A 24,118-nucleotide genomic window follows, 5' to 3' on the forward strand; every position below is an offset into this window, starting at 1 on the left:
TTTTCTTGTCTGCAATTGGGACAAGAATAGGACATGTTCTATTTTTTTCCGGAGCCGTGGACCGGAAGATCTGCAGTACGCTCCAGAAATGCGGATAGCAAATAGTGTGCACTCCACATAACATTAGGTCCCCATGGAGAATGAATGGGTCCTCACCCGTTCCGCAATTTGCAGAACGGATGCGGACCCCTTATTACGGACGTGTGAATGGAGCCTTAGAATTGGACTGCAACACAAAATTTACTATAATAGGGGACAAAATGTTTTTTTTTTTCTCTTGGAATATGTCTCACAGAAGTGCCTGGGATTTCTGAGCCATTATATCTGGCTTCTAAGGAGGTTCTAAGAAATCATCCCATTTGATCACTCGCGGAAGGCTAGTCTTCATAGACGCAGCAGTTGTTGTGGGATGGTCAGTCTGATCTAATAAAAGGTCATTACCCATATTTATTAGGATATAAATTAACTGATATAATCATTTGAGAGATCATCATAAAATACACCTCATTGTCATTCCTAAAACATACAGGCACATAAAAAAAAAAAAAGAAAAAAGGGAAGCCATGAAAATAGAGACGTGAACATTAGACGTTGGAAATGAATCACTGCCATCCAAGGGACAATTCTTCGGAACCTGTAAAATGAAGGGGCCGAGCGGGGGACTGTAGCCATAGCCACATTGTCAAAATGATGGGACTTCCTCCCTGGCCCAAAGAGATCTTACGTTCGAGGTCACCAATTTCATGAACTAAATTGGATGGTAAAAGTGCCAGAGACTGTAGTCAACGGGGTACAGGTTCTCTAATTGTGTTTGCTGCCATGGAAAACACACAACTCATCTCATGTTCTAAAAAATTATAATATTAAACCCATGAGCCAACGATATATCACTTTGCACAACTGTAGCACAAATAGTAGTAACCCGAGCCTGGTGCCGAGCAAGTCCAACTCCTCCTAGAAGTCCCCTTTGCTTTCTCCGCCAAGCGCTAGTTTGGTCTCCGATTTGTATAGGCATACTTGGCAAGCCCATCATTCCTGAGCTATGCTTCTCAGTACATACTTCACTGTGTAGGCAAAGGCAGCAAATCCCACTATGACAAAGACATTGGCCAAAGCGCCCCCCAAAAGTCCATGATTACGGTTTGGCTGTTGTAGACCCGGGTGATTTGCTGCTGCCAGGGGGACATGACCATTCAAAATTGCGGCACCATTTTGACCAATGTGAGCTTCTGTGTCTGGCACTACGTCAGGCAAAGGAAGTGTTTGTGGCCGGTTGTTTAACTCTTCTTGCGCTCGTTGTTTCTGCTTGATTTCCTATGGGAAAAAAAAATGTAATTAACAAGACAAGAAACAGGAAAAAAAAAATTTTTCAAAATACCTCCACCCATCACTAGAACTGGCCGTCCTGAGTCTTCCTAGGATGAAGCGGCGGGGCATGTGCTCAACCCTTGTTCTCTGAGGTGATGCAGTAAGAAGGAACCGGGAGCTCAGGATCCCATTCTATCGATCATAAGGGTCCCAGCGGGAAAACCGATTAGATGATATCACCTATGCTCTGAATAGGTGGTACGTCTAAATTTAAGGGCATTTATTTCAACTTGCATACAGCGGTTTTGGACTTGAGATTTTATCAGTGTAATAAAAGCCACCATACCATCTGGTTCAAGGAGGGGGGGGGGGGTATTATCTGACACATTGGTGGCATGTTTGCTAGGATATGCCACACCTTGGACCCTCACCCATCTCACATTGGTGGCATAATAGCAATATGCCACAAGACAAGGTCTCGGATTAGACAACCCCTTTAACTGGGGAATAAACAGAACACTTTGTCTTTTCAGCTGCAGATCCGTCAATTTCGAGGCTCTTCTTTTGACATTAAAGATGGCGGCACCACTTTTCAGACTACCTTATGCACGCTGTGAATTTGGTAGTCCAAAACATTGCCTGCTTGCCCAGCCCTTGGATTCTCCAGCACTGTTCACATGAGCAGTGCTGGTCATTCCAAGGGCCGCAGGTCGTGTCTTGGACTACCAAATCCGCCGTGTGCACCAGGTTGTCCGAGAAGCGGTGCTGCAGAGGAGCCTGGGAATTGACAGACCAGCAGCTCAAAAGATGAAAAGGAGTGCACCAGGTAAGTGTTCTGTTCATTCCCCCATTACTGTGCATTTTATTTCTTGAGGCGGAAGTTTGCTGTAAGATGATTGAGACTTTCTGAGATTCAATGGCCCATTCCAGATTTCGGTAATAAAGGGGGAACACTCCAAATCACAGATCTGAGCACAAAGCATGCTCATAATAGCCACTTCCATTTAAAGAGGACCTGTTACCATGTAAAAACAAAGTGCAATCTGAAGACAGCATGTTAGAGCAGGGGAAGTAGAGTAGATTGATGCACAGTTTTGTGGGAAAGGATTCAGTAAAACATGTTATAAATTCACTTAAATCTCCGCTCTTTCTGAGCTCAGGAGTCATGTGGATGGCCTTATCAGTAATACAGCTGATGCCTAACCATTTATACAGAGAAGGCTGTCAATCAGTGATAAGACCACAACACGGCAACTGTATCTTCATGGTGACAGTGAAGGTCACTTTTTTTTTTTTTTAGAGACTGTAGGTCTTATTTGTGCAATGCATCATGGTACCAATGGCATATATATATATATATATATATATATATATATATATATATTATGTATTTGTGTTTTACTGTGTATTCTGGTATACGGGAATAAACAGGCTTTACAGCTAAGTGAAAAAGTGATAAAGAGCGACACATCGATACAGCAGCAGTTATACTGTATAACTATGTATATCTATCATATAAAAGCATTTCAATTAAAGAAAAAGTCACTGAGTTCGGGTCAGATCTTGGTAGAGATGTCTTATTTAGGGCTTATCCTCTGTGACATGCAGAGAGTATTTGAACCCTAATGGGGAGATTTCTGGTGGAAAAAAGATAGAAGAGCACACAGTGTCCCAGAACACTGCTGAACAGGTGTGTGTTGCGCACAAGCTTGGCAATAGCGAATACATCTGATCTGTGACCTTGAAGCTGAATCCTAGTAAGAAGAAATTTAGGACATGGTAGAAGCAAAGAGAAAAAAAATTAACCCCTCCATACAATGTGTGTGTATGTTTCATAAGGGGAGCTGTCTTACATCACTAGCTTATTACTTACCACAATCTGTAATAATTTTCGGCAACACTGAATGAAACATGACATTGGTAAATGACAGAACTGTCCTTACCTCTACTACCTCTGGAAAAAGCTCACAGAAAACTTTATCCTTTAAGTTATATGCTAAACTTTGTGCTGCATGTTGCCGCTTCTGCAAAGAAAAAAAAAATATGTATAATTCAACTTCAAAACTAGAACAACAAAGCATTTTAGGGAAGGACTATACTAAACCCTTTAAAATATATAGAACAAAAATGTACTCCCCTAACCCTAAACCTGCTCTAGCGCCGCTGCTCAGGTGTCCCCCGCTAGTCTTTGACTTGTCCTGCAGTGGTGATGCGTCATACTACTGTACATGCACATGACAATTACAGGACCCAATCTGATGCCTGCACAACACCACTGAGGCCAGGAATTGGCTGCAGCAATAACACGCCCTACATTCAGCAAAGTAAATAAAGACTGACTGGGAGCAATGGAACTGAGGGGAATTAAACAGGTGGGTAATATATATATTTTTTTTAGAATTGATTGCTGTAGAAAAAAAAAAATTAAAATCCCTTACATTTCATTAAGGATGTGGTCTAATTTGTCTTCAGGCCACATTTTTTTTTACTTTTTTGACTCGCACATTCCTAAAGCTAAAACATTATTTTTATTTTTTTGCGAGGGAAATATTTTTAATTGGGTCAAGGAGCGGAAATAATAAGAGCCCTGATAACGTGATAAAATCCCTGCCACCATGGTTTGTGCTACGCTTCGACTATGCCATAATCACTGTTTTAGCCGATCACTAGCCCAAAATTTTGATTATGTGTGAAAACCTCTTAAAATTTTTTCATTATTCCACTGTACAGTACAAATATAATTTTAACTCTTTTCTATTGGTTATTAGGTTTATCAGATATGTATAGTTTTTATTTTCACTACTTTTGTACAAAAAAAACACAAGACATTTTTGGATAGAAAGACAATTTCCAGCGCCAAATTAAGAGACTCATACATCTATTTTTGTATTGACCTGGCATTATGGTGGCTCGTTTTTATTCAGGGCCTGTTATACCAATTAGGATATTTTATAGAATAAGGGAGGGTGCATTCACACTGCTGTGTCCACTTTGCGGATCGCAAACTGCAGATCCACAAAATGGACACGGCCATGTGAATAAAACCTTAGATCCATTTTCACAGCCAAAATATTCAGCTGAAGTTAATTAGGAGGAATGGATTAAGATGACCCAATCATCGTCCAGATTATCAGGAACGACCGTTCCTGCAAACGCCGATTCCCGATAACCCGGGCATCTAAATGTGCCACCGATGATCGAGTGAAACGCTTCTTCATCGGGCGATACTGACATTCTAAACAGCGATCTGCTGCCCAGAAACAATGCAGCTGTATGGGGACGAGGGATCGGTATAGCCATTCCTCATACCGTGAAGGAGATTGCTGCATGTCTCCTTCACTGAGCGAGCAGCCGACTGACCGGAAGGAACGCTTCCTTCCCAACAATCAGCCGCTCCATCTGCCCATCTAAATCCACCTTTACCCTGCAGCAATAGAACTGGGATAACAGTATGACAGCTCTATCGTTCTCTTGCTAGGCCTAGATAAAGATGTGCACAGAAGAACACCGCTTTTATCAATGCAATGTGTGAGGCAATAATTAAGGGCTCATGCACACAAACGTATCTTCTTTTTGTGTCCGTTCCATTTTTTTTTGCAGACCGTATGCGGGACCATTTATTTCAATGGGTCTGCAAAAAAAAAAAATATGAAAGGTACTCCGTGTGCATTCCGTTTCCGTATTGTAAAAAATAGAACATGTCCTATTATCGTCCGCATTACGGAGAAGGATAGGACTGTTCTATTAGAGGTCGGCTGTTCCGTTCAGCAAAATATAAAATGAACACGGACGTCATCCATATTTTTTGCGGGCCGCAAACTACATACGGTCGTGTGCATGAGGCCTACGGCACTCAGCCCTCTAACCTCTCTGATCAGAGTGAATCTCCTGACTGAGAAAGTCAAGCGAGGCCGTCTGCCTTGCTAAAAAAAAATCTAAAGGAAGAAGAAGTAGAATACATGGAGTGACTTCCAAAAAAATGATATCCAGAAAAGTATCCGACATCTAGGTTGTTAATAAGTCAGAATAATAAGTAAGACGTGTCCTTTTAAGCTAAAACTCCAAATACATGAAATACAAACTCCATTTATGCATCCCGTCCACAGTGCACATAGGCTATGCCTGTGGGGTGGTAGAAATAATATGGCAGGTAATTGGAGACATACTGTAAGGTCTGAGGTCTCTATGCTGCCCAGTGTGGGTCCTTTCTCCACCATGAAGCTGAGGAGCCCTGTGAGGATTGTGGATACGGACCATGCAGGATTCCAAGTGTCTGGATGGAAGTCTGTGATTGAAAGGCAGAGTCTGCAAGGAGATTTGGAAGAATAAGGATTACAAAGCAAAGCCGTAAGATGATTCGGGAGGAAAAAAAAAAAAAAAGTAAAAAATGGATGTAACAGACACCGTCCAGTCTTACCGTGTGTTACATTTAAACCGTCCATTAGGCGTAATCATATAAATACTAGGAGGCTTGAATGGGAATTCTCTGGGGAATATTAGCTTTCCATGATAGTAACCGCCTGCAAGAGATGAAACTCATTTAACACGTTCTCTTTTTACTGAAATATGAAATCATTTTAAGACAAATTAACCCCTTAACGGCGAGGCCTGTGTGGCTCCATTCCACTTTAGGGGCTGCTGGATGTAGGCGAACATTTGTGCTCGCCTACCTCCGGCAGTACCATGGAGCTGAATGGAGCAGAAGACATGCCGCTCCACTGATTCAAGGAAGCATGGCACCAGCGGTTAGACCTCTGCCGATCAGACACTTGTGGATAGTTAGCCTTGCAAAAATAATCTCGCTCTCCTGCTACGAGTAAAGGTCTCCATTTTATTGCCTCGGCCAGAGATTGGCGGAGCAGACGTCTTCTCCCTGTGTGTAGAGTCAGGTCTGGTAGGGATCTGGGTAGGCGTCAGAACAGGAGCAGCAGGGGCTGACAAGGTGAGTAATGGTTACTTTTTAACCTATTCTACCTTGTAGGATTTATTTTTGCCTGCTAGAGTACTGTACCACTAAGGGACTCAACTGATATAATTTCAGGACTAAGACAGGGATTGAGGGGACTGTTGGGGGTGTCCGTCACTCTATCAAACCCATTAGATATTGCAGACTGGGATGCCCCTTTACCATCTTTAGGCCTCATGCACACGACAGTTGTGTGCATCCCTGGCCGTTGTGCCGTTTTCCCTTTTTTTTCGCGGACCCATTGACTTTCAATGGGTCAGCGGGAAAAATCGGAAAATGCACCGTTTGGCAGCCGCATCCGTGATCCATGTTTCCTGGCCGCAAAAAAAATAGGACCTGTCCTATTTTTTTCACGGCCAACGGTTCACGGACCCATTCAATGGGTCCGTGAAAAATCACGGATGCACACAAGATTGTCATCCGCGTCCGTGATCCGTGTCCATTTTTTCCTATCGTTTCAATGGCAAACTTGACTTCGAATTTTTTTTTCATTTTTCATGTCCGTGGATCCTCCAAAAAACAAGGAAGACCCACGGACGAAAAAACGGTCACGGACCACGGACCTACGGACGCAGTTTTTGCGAACCTTAAAAAAAAAAACGGTCGTGTGCATGAGGCCTTAGTCATTGGAGATCATGCCAACACTGCACCTGACAAAATCAGAAGGGAAGCTATCCTCCAAATATTTAATAAGGGAAAGGCTTTACACTGTTGGTAACGACCGTACCTTCATAAGGTGTCATCTCAGGTCCATGGACCACATAATGCCTGCAGGGGAAAAAAAATCAAATGATCAGTTATTTCAACTCTGAAAATTCTAACAATAAACTGAGGTCATTTATACCCAAGTTTTAACACTGAGAAACCCCTTTTTTTAGACCCAAAAAAGACTTAGGGGGCTGCACCCCAATGAATGGTTTTAAAGGTTTTTTCATTTTTGTGTAAACAACTTTCAGGGTGGTTTCACACAGAGCGGTTTTTGAAGAAAAGAAAAAAAAAGCCACAGTTTTTGTGATATATTGTTGAGCCAAAGACAGAAGTGGATCCACCGAGGAGTAGTCTAAAAAACTTCAACAAAAACTGGATTTTTTTGCCCCCCCCCAAAAAAGTGTCACTTTGTGGGGAACCGCCCTAACAACTCAGAAAGGAGCTCAATGCAACATAAATCTTCACGATGCAGTGCGTTCAAGTCAGAGGAGCCGCTGATGGTCCAGGAGATGCAGCCAACACATGGGTTCCGTTTCCCGGACCAGACACAGTGGTGTGCAATGTAAAGGGTGAGATCTGGGGCAAATTCGCATTAAAATCTTAAAGTAACACATAATTCGGTGCAGAAATGCAGTGAAAACATGTATAAACTCTGCTGCCTACATGAAAAAAATTTTTGTTTGTTTTTTTACCACGAAGAAAAAAACAAAAACACCAGAATTATTTTTTGGTCACCTGTGTTTTCACTGGTGTTTTTTTCAGGCACTTATTTGCAAACTGTGTGTCTCAACACTAGCGGTCTCTTTGTGCCATTTCGCCCCCTAGTGCGATGTCAAAACAAAAAAAACACACCACCACCAAGAGCTCCAGCATGCTGTGTTTTTGAAGAAAATAAAAAAGCCACCCAATTAGCAAAAACGCCAGTAGCAAAAAAACAACAACACGTGTGTCCTGCGTGTTTCATATATATTTCGCATAGACCTTCAGCTGATATCTTTACTGAAAAAAAATGCACGAAAAACTCCACTAAAAACCTCAGGGCATGTCCACTTGGAAAATTCTGCATAGCTAGATCTGTGACACCGCAAACCTCACGTGTAGCTCCTGACTGCTGAGGATTCATCCTGAATTTTCACACTGCGATTGAGGTTGGATGGGGGCATATCCTATGGCTAGCTGCACACATTGTGTATTTGTACGCAGAAAACCCAAATAAAAAACATCTATATAGACTATTTATTGTGTTTTAGTGCAGATTTTATGTTAGTCTACTTAACAACCCCAATGAAGTCTATGGGGGAAACCACTATATCTAAGGTGCAGCATCACACATACAAATGGCACGCTGCAGATTTTAAAATCCACATATAAAATACAAAAAATTCAAAGTGTAGATTACATTTGGCAAATCTCATTCGCTTTGCTGGTACTGTATTTCGAGGGGAATTTTGCCGCACAAAAATCTGCATGTAATCCGCACTGTGTGCAGGTAGCCTAAAGGTGTCTTTAAATCATATCTAGGGATAATCACTGCTAGAACTTACTGGCGAAACTGTGCCCCCCCCCCCCCCCCGTAAACAATTAAATATGCCTGTTGTAGTCCTCTGCGTGCACGGGGCCTGGTGGGCCGCTGCGCTGTACAAAGAAAGGGCTCCACGAGCAGATCTGCACATGACCAGGAGAGCGCGTCGCCCTCCCTGCATAGAAATCCTGGGAGCATCAGCATCTCAAGTAGAAATAAATAATATACAGTACTGTGCCAAAGTCTTAGGCAGGCGAGGGAAAATGCTGCAAACACTTTAGAGAATACAAGTCTTAACTCAGGGCTTGACAAATTTTCTTGGAATCTAGGAGCCAGCTAAAAAAGTTAGGAGCCGTTTTTTTTTTTTTTTTACCTTTTATAAAGCCTTTTTTTTTTCAGCGACAAAAATAACACCTCTTAAATTAACATATAAAGAACTCTAGACCCAAACAACATGGGCATTGTTTATTATCAGTGTGCTATGACGTCACTGTGTGCGTAATCCCTGCGCTGTGACGTCACTGTGTGCGTAATCCCTGCGCTGTGACGTCACTGTGTGCGTAATCCCTGCGCTGTGACGTCACTGTGTGCGTAATCCCTGCGCTGTGACGTCACTGTGTGCGTAATCCCTGCGCTGTGACGTCACTGTGTGCGTAATCCCTGCGCTGTGACGTCACTGTGTGCGTAATCCCTGCGCTGTGACGTCACTGTGTGCGTAATCCCTGCGCTGTGACGTCACTGTGTGCGTAATCCCTGCGCTGTGACGTCACTGTGTGCGTAATCCCTGCGCTGTGACGTCACTGTGTGCGTAATCCCTGCGCTGTGACGTCACTGTGTGCGTAATCCCTGCGCTGTGACGTCACTGCGTGCGTAATCCCTGCGCTGTGACGTCACTGCGTGCGTAATCCCTGCGCTGTGACGTCACTGCGTGCGTAATCCCTGCGCTGCAGCTGACTGAACTGAGATCCCTTCCCCAGGATGTTTGGTCCGGACTCATTCATCTCATAGCTATGAAAACCAAATTACGTACCGGTAATTCCCTTTTCATGAATCCTCCATGACGGCATACCATGAGAGATGACCCGCCTCCAACCAGGTAGGGACAGGAAGTATAAGTTTGACTCTCCTCCGGCTCCTCCTCAGTGTCTTTCTGGATCGACAGCCTAGAGAGTGTTCTTTCGAATCTTTTTTTTTTTTTTTTTTTGCACACCATCACCTATGTGTAGGCCTATCATAATCTTATGAACGTATATATTTACATATATCCTTTTTTTTTTTTTTTTTTTTAGGGTGGGAAACCCCTATGCCGTCATGGAGGATTCATGAAAAGGGAATTACCGGTACGTAATTTGGTTTTTTCCCTTTCATCCTCCATGACGGCATACCATGAGATATAACATATTAACAATTTTAGGGGGGGATTATAGCTTGAAGGACTTTCCTCCCAAAGGCTAGATCCTGACCTGCCTTAACATGGATTCTATAATGTTTAATAAAAGTATTAGGGCTAGACCAGGTGGCTGCCCTACAAATTTGCTCTAATGAGGCGTTTGCCCTCTCTGCCCAAGAGGCCGAAACCGATCTCGTAGAATGAGCTGTAAAGGCTTCAGGAGGTGATTTCCCTAGCGCTTTATATGAATCTGAGATCGCCGTCTTAATCCATCTTGAAATGGTATTTTTTGTCGCTCTCTGCCCTTTGTTTAAGCCAAGAAACTGAACAAACAAGGAATCCGTCTTTCTGAAAACCTTCGTGGCCTCTAAATATATAAGCACTGCTCTCCGCACGTCCAATTTATGAAACCTCTCCTCCCCTTCTGTTTTCGGGTCGTCGCAAAACGAGGGAACCAATATCTCTTCTTGCCTGTGAAAATTAGACACAACTTTGGGAAGGAAGGAGTTGTCTAACTTAAACGTAATTCTATCTGCAGAGATAACACAGAAAGGTTCATTAATTTTCAGGGCCTGGATTTCACTAACCCTGCGGGCTGATGTAATTGCTACTAAGAACAGGGTTTTAAGTGTTATATATTTTATAGAGACAGATGATAAAGGTTCAAAGGGGCTTTCTGTTAAACCTGATAGAACTAAATTAAGATCCCATGGTGGAGTCATAGCTTTCAATGAAGGTCTCAGTCTATCTGCCCCTTTAAGGAATCTGACAACCCAAGAATGATTTGCAATTTTTTCATCAAAAACTGCACTAAGGGCTGATACGTGAACCCTCAAAGTATTGGGACGAAGACCTTTCTCCAGCCCAGACTGTAAGAAACCTAGAATTGAAAGGACCGAAAATTTTTCAGGGGATACTTTTTCTTTTACACACCAGGTATTAAAGGTTCTCCAAACCTTATTATAGATCTTAGAGGTTGTCTCCTTTCTACTGGCCGACATAGTATTGATGACGGGATCTGTCAGGCCTTTAGCTTTTAAGATCAACCTTTCAGGTTCCAAGCTGCCAAATGTAGCTTTTCCACCTCGGTATGGAGAAGGGGACCCTGCGACAACAAATCCTGATCCCAAGGAAGGATCCATGGACTTTGGATTGACATGATCTTCAAAAGAGGAAACCATGATTTTTTGGGCCATAAGGGAGCTATCAAAATAACATGGGCTTTGTCTTGCCTTATCTTCTTTATCACCCGAGACATTAGTTGTAGGGGGGGGAAGGCATAAGCTAGATGGAACCTCCATTTTATTGAAAAGGCATCTATGCCTTCGCTTTTGTCTCTTGGATTGAGGGAGAAGAAACGGTCTACTTTTGCGTTTGTGGCTGAAGCAAAGAGGTCTATTTGGGGAACTCCCCACTTTTGGGTTATTTGGAGAAAAACTTCTTCCTTCAGACTCCACTCTGTTTGATATATCTTGACCCTGCTTAGGAAGTCTGCTTTCACATTTAAGCTTCCTTTTAAATGGACCGCTGAAAGGGATCTTATATTTCCTTCTGCCCAGGAAAAAATCTTTTCTGTTATTTGACTCAGACATAGGCTTCTTGTTCCGCCTTGATGGTTTAAGTACGCTACCACTGTGGTGTTGTCTGATCTTATTTGGACATCCTTTCCCTCTATGTCTTGACTCGCCACTTTTATGGCCTCCCAAACTGCCATCAATTCTTTTTGGTTTGAGGACCAAGTTTTCTGGTGGTTTACCCAGGCCCCCTGGAAATAGTGATGAGAGTAATGCGCTCCCCACCCCCAAGGACTTGCATCTGTAGTGATGAAAACCTGCTCCTCCGTATTCCACGGAATTCCCTGGCGTAGGTGGCTTACTTGCTTCCACCACTGAAGACTCTGATTCACCGAAACAGGAACCAGAACTGTCTGTTCCAGAGAGCTCTGGCTTCTGTCCCAGCAGGCCAGCGTCCACTGCTGTAGAATTCGAGAGTGGAACTGAGCCCACTTTACTGCAGGGATGCAAGAAGTCAGGGTCCCTTGTAGTCTCATGGCTTCTCGTATCGAACAGGATGGATGACTCTGAAACCGTGAGACCTTTTCTACCACTCCAGAGACTTTTTGTTCTGTAAGAGACGTTTTTTGACGAGTGGTGTCCAGGGAGAGACCCAGGAAAACTATTTCCTGGGACGGGATTGGCTTTGATTTTTCCCAATTTATTAGCCATCCCGCCAGATACAGCGTCTGGCAGGTCACAAAGAGATTGTTCTCTAGTGACTGTTTTGACTCGCCTACTATCAGTAGGTCGTCTAAATACGGAATAATCAAGATATTCCTCCTTCTCAGGTGGGCCACTAGTTCCAGCATCACCTTTGTGAAGACCCTGGGGGCCGATGTTATCCCAAAAGGTAATACCTGGAATTGAAAATGGAACAGAACTTTCCCCAAATAAACCGCTATCCGCAGGAACTTTTGGGACTGTTTGCATACCGGAATGTGGTAGTATGCGTCTCTTAAGTCTAGGGAGGCTAAAAAGTCCCCCTTTTTCAGCAGATTCACGGTTGATCTTATTGTCTCCATTTTGAATTTGTTGTACTGTATGAATTTGTTTAAGTTTTTTAGGTTTATTATTAACCGAAATTTCCCGTCTGGTTTTTTTACTAGAAAAACGGTTGAATAATATCCCTGACCTTTTTGAGAATAGGGAACTGGAATTATGGCCCTTTGAGCCAGAAGCTTCCGAATCCCTTCCTCCAGATTTGTTTGGAGAACAGTTGTCTTTTGAATAGGAGTTACCCTGAAAATATTTGAGGGAGGAGGAAGACGGAAAACTATTTTGTAGCCTTCCGAGATCGTATTTAAGACCCAAGGGTTTGTTGTAATTTTTTCCCAGTAGTCTAAAAAACAACTTAGTCTCCCTCCTACCTGAGCACTGGCGTCATTGCTTTGACGGTTCCGTATTCTTTGAAGAAAACAGGTACCCTCTACTCTTCTGGTTTCTTCCCCTTGACCAGCCTGAGTCCCTGTTAGTTTTCTTTGCTTGAAAGGGGGTCCCTTTTTTAACTCTCCGAAAGGGAAATTTCCTCTTCCCGGAATCTCTGGGAAAAGTCTTCTTAGAATCGGAAGCCTTTTCTAGGATGGACTCTAAATCCTCCCCAAACAATAGATTACCATGAAAAGGTAAGGTACATAATTTTAATTTTGAACTGACCTCACCTGACCAGGATTTTAACCAGAGGGACCTTCTTGCCACGACCGCTAACCCAGATGCCTTAGCAGCTATCCTGACAGATTCCGCAGTGGCACCAGATAGGAAATCCACCGCTTTGATTAGGAGCGGAAAGGAATCTTTAAGATCACCGTATGTACTACCGCCTTTCAATAGGGATTCTAACTGTGTGAGCCATTTTTTTAATGATCTGGATACTGAGGTTGCCGCTAGGTTTGGTTTGAACAGGGCAGCACAAGCTTCCCATGTTTTTTTAAGAGTCTGATCTGTCTTTTTATCCATGGGGTCCCTTAATGACCCCATGTCTTCAAATGGTAAGGCGTTAGGACCCTTCACTAATTTAGACAGAGAAACATCTATCTTAGGGCAGGTGGTTAACAAGGCTTCGTCTTCGCTAGAAAAGGGGAGACGTCGCCTTATTGTCCTAGGAATGAATAGTTTCCTATCCGGGGACCTCCATTCTCTTTTAATCAGATCGTGCATGTTTTTATGCACCGGAAAACCTCGGTTAGATCTCTGTTCAAAACCACTGAACATCTCGTCATGGACTGATCTACAGATTTTTTCATCAGAAAGATCCATAGTGGCTCTAACTGCCTTAATTAATTCTCTGGTATCTTCCGATGAAAAAAGATAGTTTTTAAATTCGGAATCTGAACCAGAATCTTCAGACCCGAGTTCACCTGACTCTGAGTCCTCCTCAAATTCTGAATCAGATGCTTTTGTCGCTGGTCCCTGCGCCTGTTTGGAGCAGGAAGGAATTAATGAGGTGTCTGACATAGCAGCCCTGATTTCTTCCCTAATTGTGTTTTTAAGTTCTTCTTTTAGGGACGGAACTAAATCCTTAGAAATGTTGTCAGTGCATTTTTTACACACTTTCCTAGCAGAAGAATCAGAAAGTTTAATAGAACAGAGACTGCACTTTTTTGCCCTCTGACTAGATTTTGCTTTCTGAGCACTCTTTCTCGCTCTGCACACATACAGAAAGAAAGAAAATACATAAGGGTTAATCTAACAGAATATACTGCCTTTTACCCTTGTCCTGGTAAATTACTCACTAGTACGGATCCCTGAGTGTTCTCCATAATTTCACCTGGGTCCAGCATCTTTTTTAGGGAATCAAAAGTCACTGTTCCCCCTCTTAAATAGTTTTTACCTCCAGACCTCAGATCAGAGGACGACTTCCGCCATAATCCTGTGCGTTTTTTGAATTTTCCCGCCGCCGCCGGCATGCGATCCACCGCCCGGAAGTGCTCTCAGGCCCCAATCCGGAAGTGAGCTGTGGAACGCTTCGTGGAACGCATGACGCGCGTCCACTTCCGGTGACGACACTGTGAGCGCCGGCCATGCCGGATCGCAGTGTGGAGTATCGCACCGACCGGAGGGACTCCCTGAGTGTCCGGCCCCACATGGACCTGTCTGCCCGCACCAGCAGCAGGTAAGAGACAGGTCTTCCAGAGCCCGGCTTCCCCAATGGGGACCGGACCCTGCTGCCTCCTCACATGGCATCTTTCCTTCTTCTACTTCTTTCTTCATGGTCGGCGACCATAAGAGAAAACCCATCTCCTACCTGGAGGGACAGGAAGACACTGAGGAGGAGCCGGAGGAGAGTCAAACTTATACTTCCTGTCCCTACCTGGTTGGAGGCGGGTCATCTCTCATGGTATGCCGTCATGGAGGATGAAAGGGAAAATCCACAGCGTATTGCAGCCAATACCAGCAAAATGGATAAAATTTTCCCAAAAATCCTCACACTTCATAAAATCCACACGGAAATGAACCTACTGTGCACAATTCAAATCTGCACTGTGGCAATATAGGATTTTACCCCGTGTAACTGAATTCCACAGCAAATCCACACGCTACATGTAGAGTTTGATATAAATTGAGTTTGATATATCAGATGATTTAGCCATTTTGGAGTCTTATGGCAGCTCCTAGGAGACCTGTGTGGTATACAGCCTGTCACCCAGCTTTCCTGGAGACCTGTGTGGTATACAGCCTGTCACCCAGCTTTCCTGAGGAGAATATATCTCGGTATGGGAACATATAGAGAAGTCATCAGATGATTTGGCCATTCAGCATTCTTAGTTCTCATAGGAGCTGCAACCCGGCTTTCCAAGACTCCTGAATGGGTAAATCATATGATAACGTATCTAAATGTTCCTATACGGAGATATATTCTCTTCAGGAGACCAGGAAAGCTGGGTGACAGACAGCCTGTATACCACACTGCTCTCCTAGGAGCTGCCACCCAGCTTTCTGTGTGGTATACAGGCTGTCACCCAGCTTTCCTAGAAAGGGACAGAACTAAGAAGTGGCCGAATGGTAACTGCAGGAATGGCCACCAGTTGTGGCTAGCAGGAGCTCCGGCCTAATGACGGCAGCATGTGTGCAGCTCCCCCCTGGGTTCATGGCCGTAGCAGGCAGACATTACAAACTAAGTGCAGAGCTCCTCGTTTACAGCAGCAGAGCCGGCCGGATTGTCTTACCTCCACTTGTCCGCGTGTGCAGCGCCGCTAACTGTGCTCCCGCTCTGCCTCCCCTGCACTAACTCCTCTCTCCCCGCCGAGGCTCTCTGACCGGCACACGGGCTCTGCCATTTTTAACTGCCCTGGAGATGACGCACGCTGCAACCGATAGATGGCGAGAGAGAGTGGCCAAACCACGATGGAGCCGAAAGCTGAGGGGTCCGGGCAGGGTGGCAGTCCGAACCTGGGCGAGCCGCGCAAGTAATAAAAAAAAAAAATAAAAAAAAAAACATTTTCATTTTGCTAGCGGTCCTAACCCTCCAGTGTCTGCGCCCGGCTGCTGGGCCTATTTTCAAGCCGAGGCAAATAGGCGCCAGGGCAAAATTCCTAGTCGCCATGGCGACCTGGCGCCTGGGATTTGTCGAGCCCTGTCTTAACTGTTAATTTGTATCAATGAACAAAATGCAAAGTGAACGAACAAAAGAGAAATCTAAATCCAAATCAAGATTTGGTGTGATCGCCCTTTGCCCTCCACACAGCATCATGGTACACGTGCACACAGATTCTGAAGGAACTTGGCAGGGAGGTTGTTGCAAATATCTTGGAGAACCAACCACAGATCTTCCATGGATTTAGGCTTGCTCAAATCCTTCTGCCACTTCACGTAATCCCAGACAGATCTGACGATGTTGAGATCAGGATTCTGGGGGCCATAGCCTCAGTTGCAGGACTCCTTGTTCTTCTTTATGCTGAAGATAATTCTTGATGATATTGGTTGCATGTTTGGGTTGGTGGTCCTGCTGCAGAATTTGGAGCCAATCAGACACCTCCCCAATGGTACTGCATGATGGATAAGTATCTGCCTGTATTTCTCAGCTCTCCATGGGTAAGCTAGGCGGAGGCTTGCAGTGAGCCCGGTGATGTCACTGGCACTATTGGATGGACTTTAGCGCTGCCCTAGCCTGTAAACAAATAGTCCAGCGCAGGGCAAAAAGCTCCACTCATTCATGGTGAATGATTACAGATCGGGTTGTGTCTGGGTTCAGCACTAAATCCGGGCAACCCCTTTAATCCTGACCAAACCCCCAACTCCAATTGCTGAAATGCACCCCCAAACTTGCAAGGAACCTCCACCATGCTTCACTGCTGTCTACAGACATTCATTATTGGACCGCGCTCCAGAACTTCGGGTAACAAACTGTCTTCTGTAACAGCCAAATATTTAAAAATTTCGCTTACCAGTCCAGAGCACCTGCTGCCATTGTTCTGCTTGATGATGTTGTGGTCAGGACTCTGGGGGCCAAATAATCACCTCCAGGACTCCTTGTTCTTCTTTGCGTTGATTATCTTGGCTATATATTTGGGGTTCTTGTACAGCTGCAGAATATTTTTGGAGCCAACCAGAGGCCTCCCTGATGGTACTGCATTATGGATAAGTACCTGCCTATACTTCTCATTGAGGACACGTAAAAGGGTTCTGCAGTTCTTTTAAACTGATGGTCTATCCTCTGGATATATCGCCAGCACCTGATCGGCGGGGGTCCGACACCTGGGACCCCTGCCAATCAGCTGTTTGAGATGGCAGCGGCGCTCCACGCATTCTCTTGGTTTCCCTCAGGCCCAGTGATGTCACGACTAGAATCACTGGCCTGGTTGGGACTAAGCCCTGTTCACTTGAATGGAGCTTAGCAGTGTCCAGGCCAGTGATACTAGTCGTGATGTCACTGGGCCTGCGGTAAACAGCAAGAAGGTCGCGGCACTACTGCCAGTGCCGCTGCATTCTTAAACAGCTGATCGGTGGGGGTCCCGGGGGTCGGACCGCCACCATTCAGATGATCTATCCAGAGGATAGATCATCAGTTTAAAAGAACTGCAGAACCCCTTTAAAGGTGTCCTCAATGAGAAATACAGGCAGGTACTTATCTATAATGCAGTACCATCAGGGAGGCCTCTGGTTGGCTCCAAAAATATTCTGCAGCCGGAGAAGAACCCCAAACATATAGCCAATATCATTAATGCAAAGAAGAACAAGGAGTCCTGGAGGTCATTATATGGCCCCCAGAGTCCTGACCACAACATCATCAAGTATACCTGGAAATACATGAAGTGACAGAAGGATTTGAGCAACCCTAAACCCACGGAAGATCTGTGGTTGGTTCTCCAATATGTTTGGAACAACCATCCTGCCGAGTTCCTTCAAACACTGAGTGCACATTCACATAGAACAGGCATGCTCAACCTGCGGCCCTCCAGCTGTTGTAAAACAGTCCCACCATGCCCTGCTGTAGGCTATCAGAGCATGCTGAGAGTTGTAGTTTTGCAACATCTGGTGGGCAACCCTGACCTAGAAGAACTGATTCTGTTTTGAAGGCAAAGTGGACACAGCAAATATTGATTAGATTTCTATTTTCTTCACTTTGCATTTTGTTGAGATAAAAATCTACTTCCATTTTTGGAAACATTCTTACTTGGCAGCATTTTTCTCACACCTGCCTAAAACTTCTGCACAGCTCTGTATATCCAAAGGAATGCAGCAAGTCAGAAAAAATAAATTATATATATATATATATATATATATATATATATATATATATATATATATATATATATATATATACACACACACATACATATATATAAAAATAATGTAGGAAGGCGCAAGGGTCCGTCATTGACAGAAGGTATGTGTCACCGAGGTTCCTGGCCTTGGTGAAGTAAGAGTCTGTATTTTCAGGTGTCAGTGGCAGCTAATGCTGATTGACACTTTGCTATTTAGTACAGCTGTAAATAGCTGATCCGGGACGGCTCTTACTGGGAGTAGCCAAAGTGATGGGTGGGTGACTACTCCCCACGTTCCAGGCCGGGTCTTGACCGGCCTATATTAAACCCACTCAGCAGTGTCAGCTGGGTGTGGATTACTCCTCTCTGACAGTGGAGCGCTGTCAGTTTCTGTGTTTGGGATCCGAGGCTTTGTGCCGTGCTGGAGGGCTGAGAGCCGCAAGCTGGGAATCGGGCCCCCTAAAGCCTGCTATGGACCGCTGGAGATAAAACTGCAAACAAGGTGATTTTTTTGTTCTATGGACTTTCCATTGTGTGAACTAACACCAAGACTGAAAAGTGTTGTTTTGTTTTGGCCTTATGTGTGAATAAAAACTGAGGTTTTGCTTTACAAACAGTTTTTTTTGCCTCTGCACTGCGTCCGCTTACCCTGCGTACTAGAGCGAATCCCCACAATAAGTACCGCCAAACATGACATTCAGCCACAACACATACGGGACTAAAACTGCACGCTGCCATTCTGTAAGACGCGTAGAAGGAGGCTGCCGAGGTGGAAAGGTTATGGGACACTATGACCTTAGTAGTCAGACAATACCGGACAGCTGCGCACACTGCTCCACTGGAAGAAACCAGCCCTGCGCACACATGGCCTTTTGGATTGTTTGCTCCACGTGTTAACTTACACGTGACCTTCGCAGGCTGAACGCTGTGAAAACATATTCCAGCCTCTCACCTGAATGTGACATATGTTGGACATAATCCAACCGGACACACAAATTAAAAAAGGTTCCCACAGAGGTACAGTTTTAACCATATGGCAGTTCTACATGAAAAACGAGAGACGGCAACCGATATGGTCATACATACTGCTCCCATGGGTGCTGCCACCCAGCTTTTCTACATCTTTTCCTGCAGATCTAGATCTAATTTAGGGCTCACGCACATGGCCGTTGTCCTGCCGTGACCGTATTACGCCCCGGAAACAGTAGTTCCGCAATATGCAGACACTGGCAACGTGCACCACTTGAATGGGTCCGCATTTCGGAAGGACTGGTGCAAAACCCACGGAAGCACTATGGAGTGCTTCGTCTCCATGTTGTCACATTGCAAAATAATAGAACGTGTTCTATTCTTTTGCGGTGCAGACGGATCATGGACCTATTCAAGTTGAATGGGTCAGGATCTGACGCGGCAGCCGCACGTATGGTGCCTGTTCATTGGGGACCGCAAATTGCAGCCCCCCAATGCACGGAGCGGCTGAACAACAACCATGTGAATGAGGCCTTATTATGTAGAAATACTGAAACTAGTATAACAAGGGAGTAAAAATGGCAGCCATATCGGTAACAACTCTGCTCTCTCATATATGATTTAGGCCTCTTTCACACTTGCGTTGTCCGGATCCGGCGTGTACTCCACTTGCCGGAATTACACGCCGGATCCGGAAAAACGCAAGTGTACTGAAAGCATTTGAAGACGGAGCCGTCTTCAAAATGCTTTCAGTGTTACTATGGCACCCAGGACGCTATTAAAGTCCTGGTTGCCATAGTAGTAGTGGGGAGCGGGGGAGCGGTATACTTACCATCCGTGCGGCTCCCGGGGCGCTTCGGAATGACGTCAGAGCGCCCCATGCGCATGGATGACGTGCCATGCGATCACGTGATCCATGCGCTTGGGGCGCCCTGACGTCACTCTGGAGCGCCCCAGGAGCCGCACGGACGGTAAGTATGCTGCTCCCCCGCTCCCCACTACACTTTACCATGGCTGCCAGGACTTTAGCGTCCCGGCAGCCATGGTAACCATTGAGAAAAAGCTAAACGTCGCATGCTGCGCTATTTGCTGCGGCCAAAAAACGTTCCGTTCCGGAACGGAAGACATCCTGAAGGACGGACTGTCCATTCAGAATGCATTATGAAAATCCTGATCAGTATTCTTCCGGCATAGAGCCCCGACGACGGAACTCTATGCCGGAAGACTATAACGCAGATGTGAAAGAGCCCTTTGAAATGGTTTAACTGCATTGCCAATATCATGGTAGCTTTCATACAAAACCGGTGCCACACCTGTTCTCACCTGGAATGCGGTACGGCAGCCTCAACGGAGCAGAACTGCAAGACTACACGTAACCCATTTACAGGTACATAGGACTCTTTTGGGGAAAAAGAAGCAATTTTTCCCAATCTTGTCCAACCTCAACAAGAACAATGGTAATTACCTTTGGACGCCATCAGACCGAATGTGGTCACCACCACTGGTGCCTGATCGACAACCAAATATTTGACCTTTGTGACATACAGTCCTTGAGCACAGCTACTTGGAGGCTAAGGAGGACCTTCATAGTAGGACATAACCCTGGCTTCCCTCCCGCTGGCATAATGCTTACGAAGCAATGTGAACATAAAGACGTTGGTCACTCACTTCGCCCTTGGGTGTGACCAAAGCAACCAGAAGATGGGAGTTTCCTTTTGCTACCACAGCATCATTACCCTCTACTAAGCATAAGGAATCATTTGGTCCTTGCAGGAACAATACTCAGCGACTCCATGGATCTGCACAAATTCCCTGGGCAGAATAATCAACAGAAGATAGCCAGAAACCAACAGAAGCAGCCTGATCGGACCGGACAAAGACATTTTTAATAGGACAGATGGCTCAAAATGGTTGATGCCAGTCCTCCTTAGGCAGAGAGTTCAGTTCTTCTCAACTATAGGGAACGATCGGGACCCATATACCGAAAGATCATGTATGATTGTTGGGAGCTTCTGCTAAAAAAAATTACTTACCATTCCAAAATATTTGAAGGGAGGGGTTCAGCGCAGATGTAAGGCACTGGGTCTTTTTTGATCCTCAGATAGTCCTGCTTTAGCCTTTGTGTCGCAGTGGTTGGTGCTCTCTTATTACTGTTGCTGCTCATCTATATGAAGACAAGAATACACCGAGTAGAACCACGAGACGTGTACAGAGATCATACGTGCACTGTTCTTATAGCAGCCTAAACAAAATCACATATTTGATAACTCAGCATCTTTTATCTGCATTTGAGACGTCCGAGAACATCTTTTGGTTGCTTCCTCATGGCTAAATCTCTACTTCAACTTTCAGTGAGTCATGGCTGTTGTGAAACCTTCTCCAGAAGGAAGCACTGACGCTAGTTCTACGGTGAAACCAGCTTCCTTCAGTAGAACTTCTGGAAGTCCAGGTATTGCAGGAGCTATAATGCAGTTATATCTAGGGTAGGACCAGCCTCACACACAAGGTTTGGCCTTAGGCCTCTTTCACGTCAGTGATTCATGTACCTGTGCCGTTTGTGGTCTCCACTGACTGCTCATGTATATTTTGACTTCAATGTGTGTATTCACACGTCAATGTTTCTCCATGGACTGTGGAGCATACCCTATTTGGTCCATGATTATAGATCTATGGGTCTGTGAAGCTTACGTACACAACACGAATGACATGCGTATTTGATCCATGGTTTTCACGGCTCCTTGTAAGGAGAGGCTTTGGAAACAAATTTTTAACAGTGCCCGTGAATAACACGGATGACACATGGAGGGCAAAAACCGGACACACAGACCAAACACAGGCATTTTCAATGATGAACCACTGACCAACCTGTCACAGATGGCATCACAGACGTGTGAAAGAAGACGTACGGTTCCTATTAGCCCAAGTGACTTATGGGTATATTATTGGTAACAAGAATTCATAGGAATGCTCATTATCAATAATTGGCGCATATAATCGTGCAGCCAAGATGCCCGATTATCGGTAGAACATGAACCTGAGTGATCAGAGATGTTTTGCCGACGATCATCAGAACAGAAGGAGGGAGGAACAACTGCCGTGGTGATCATTCCTCCTACATTCACTGTGCATCGCCCCGTGTAATAGACTGGTCCAAGCAAATGCTGATGGAGGTGTTTATGGTCCATGGGCGCTCATCCTGCCCGAACATCAGGCAGTGTAATACGGCCGGAAGGCGTCCTGAATCTGGGCATATAGTTTGTGGATTTACAGTGCATTCAAAAAGTCTTCAGACCCTTTGACTTTTTTTTTCACATTTTGTGAAAAAATTATAAACAATCAAAATTTTTCCCATCATTCTGCATTCAGTGGCCAATAATGATGAGGTGACAACAGAATGTCAGAAATCTTTGCTAATTTATTGAACAGGAAAAACGAATATCTTGCATTGACATAAGTATTCAGCCCCTTTACTCAGGACTTAGTTGGAGCTCCTGATTTCAGCCTCTACTCTTCTAGGACATGGTGACAAGCTTTGCACATCTGGATTTGGGGAGTTTCTGCCATTCTTCTCGGCGGATCCTCTCAAGCTCCGTCAGGTTGAATGGGGACAGTCGGTGGACAGCCACTGCCAGCCGAGAGTCCCGATTGTTACAAACGTCTCCCATTTAAAGGTGTTCTCTGGGATTTCCATACTAATGACCTATATACACTAGAGTGCTGCAGCCTCCTTAAACAGCTGGTTCTCAGGAGTGCCTGAAGATGGGCTATAAATCGGTAAATCCCAGAGACCGCCTTTAAATATTATGGAAGCCACTGGGCTCAGACATCATGTGCCCCCCTTCTCCAGATCTGTGCCTCCACACAATCCTGTCTCTGAGCTCTACAGTCAGTTCCCTCCTCATGGCTTGGTTTTTGTTCTGATATTCATTCTCAGCTGGGAGCCCTTATATAGACAGGGTTGTGCCTTTCCAAATCGTGTCCTATCAACAGAATCTACCAATCAAGGTGTGGAAACATCTCAAAGATAATCTAGATTCTAGACGAACATCTCATATGTCCATGTGAAATTTTAGTTTTTTTTTTTTTATATATATAAATTTGCCAAAAATTCTGTTTTCTCTTGCTCGTTATGGGGTATTGAGTGCAGACTGATAGAGAAAACTTTTTAAAAAAAATTTAGGAACTAAATGTGAAAAAGTGAAAGGGTCTGAAGACTTTCGGAACGCATTTTATTTTCAGATCTGGGCTTCTACGGACACTAGAGCGCGCATATTCCCAAGGAGTATTCTTTGCACAATTCACAAGAATAGTGATCAGGAAGTAATTGTGTGGTCACCATGGGAACAGTGTGAACACTAACAATGGGTCACACTGGCAGAGCCATGAGGTCCAGCATCCGGGGCAGGATGCCGGCGATCTCCTCCTGATCTCTGGAGATCACCCTGCGTACACAGACAACACAAACACCGGCGGGGGCCTCCTCCCTCCCCCAGGCCTGGGCAGACACAAGGCCAGCAGCCGGCGCTTCCTCATGAGCCCGGGCGGCTCCGTCTTCCACTGCCCTATGCTCGGCAGTCACATACCGCCACAGCCTGTCATCTCCTCACCTCTCAGCCCGGGGTCAGAGCGATTCTCTCTCCTCTTTCTCCTACTATTTCCTCCCCCGCTTCCAATATGGCCGCTCCGGGCACTGAAACTTCCGGTTTTCAGCAAGGTACACGTGATGCTTTGACGTCACCTCGTCGGCGAGATACGCAGTAGATGCTATTTCCTAGGGAGCGAAAGCGTCTTGATGACGTCACGCCCATGTGACCAGATTTTCCTGTGGGAGGAGCAGTTCTGGAGATTGTGCTATGGTTTCGGGTCGGACTCGACTTGAAGAGAGGGGTTGTCCTGTGAAGGGTTAACGGGCACTACTTTTCAGGGACAGGGAGTGCAGTCTAATCAGGGTGCCCTGGGGGAGCAAACGAGTGGGCTATGGGTGCAATGCTCTTTTAT

General features: G+C 45.0%; 1 protein-coding gene across 1 annotated transcript; it reads right to left on the reverse strand.

Annotated features, from left to right (window-relative positions):
• Window positions 1-252: 252 nt before the first annotated feature.
• On the reverse strand, window positions 253-23,851 carry UBE2J2 (ubiquitin conjugating enzyme E2 J2). The gene is made up of 7 exons (XM_044281890.1): window positions 23,728-23,851; window positions 21,154-21,284; window positions 7,002-7,042; window positions 5,726-5,828; window positions 5,475-5,613; window positions 3,252-3,332; window positions 253-1,314 (listed from the first exon to the last, which is right to left on the reverse strand). The coding sequence occupies exons 2-7, from the start codon at window positions 21,282-21,284 to the stop codon at window positions 1,030-1,032; spliced, it is 780 nt and encodes a 259-aa protein (XP_044137825.1). The 5' UTR covers window positions 23,728-23,851; the 3' UTR covers window positions 253-1,029.
• Window positions 23,852-24,118: the final 267 nt, after the last annotated feature.

This window comes from Bufo gargarizans, chromosome 2, assembly GCF_014858855.1.
Source record: "Bufo gargarizans isolate SCDJY-AF-19 chromosome 2, ASM1485885v1, whole genome shotgun sequence".
In the NCBI taxonomy this organism is placed as follows: Eukaryota; Metazoa; Chordata; class Amphibia; order Anura; family Bufonidae; genus Bufo; species Bufo gargarizans.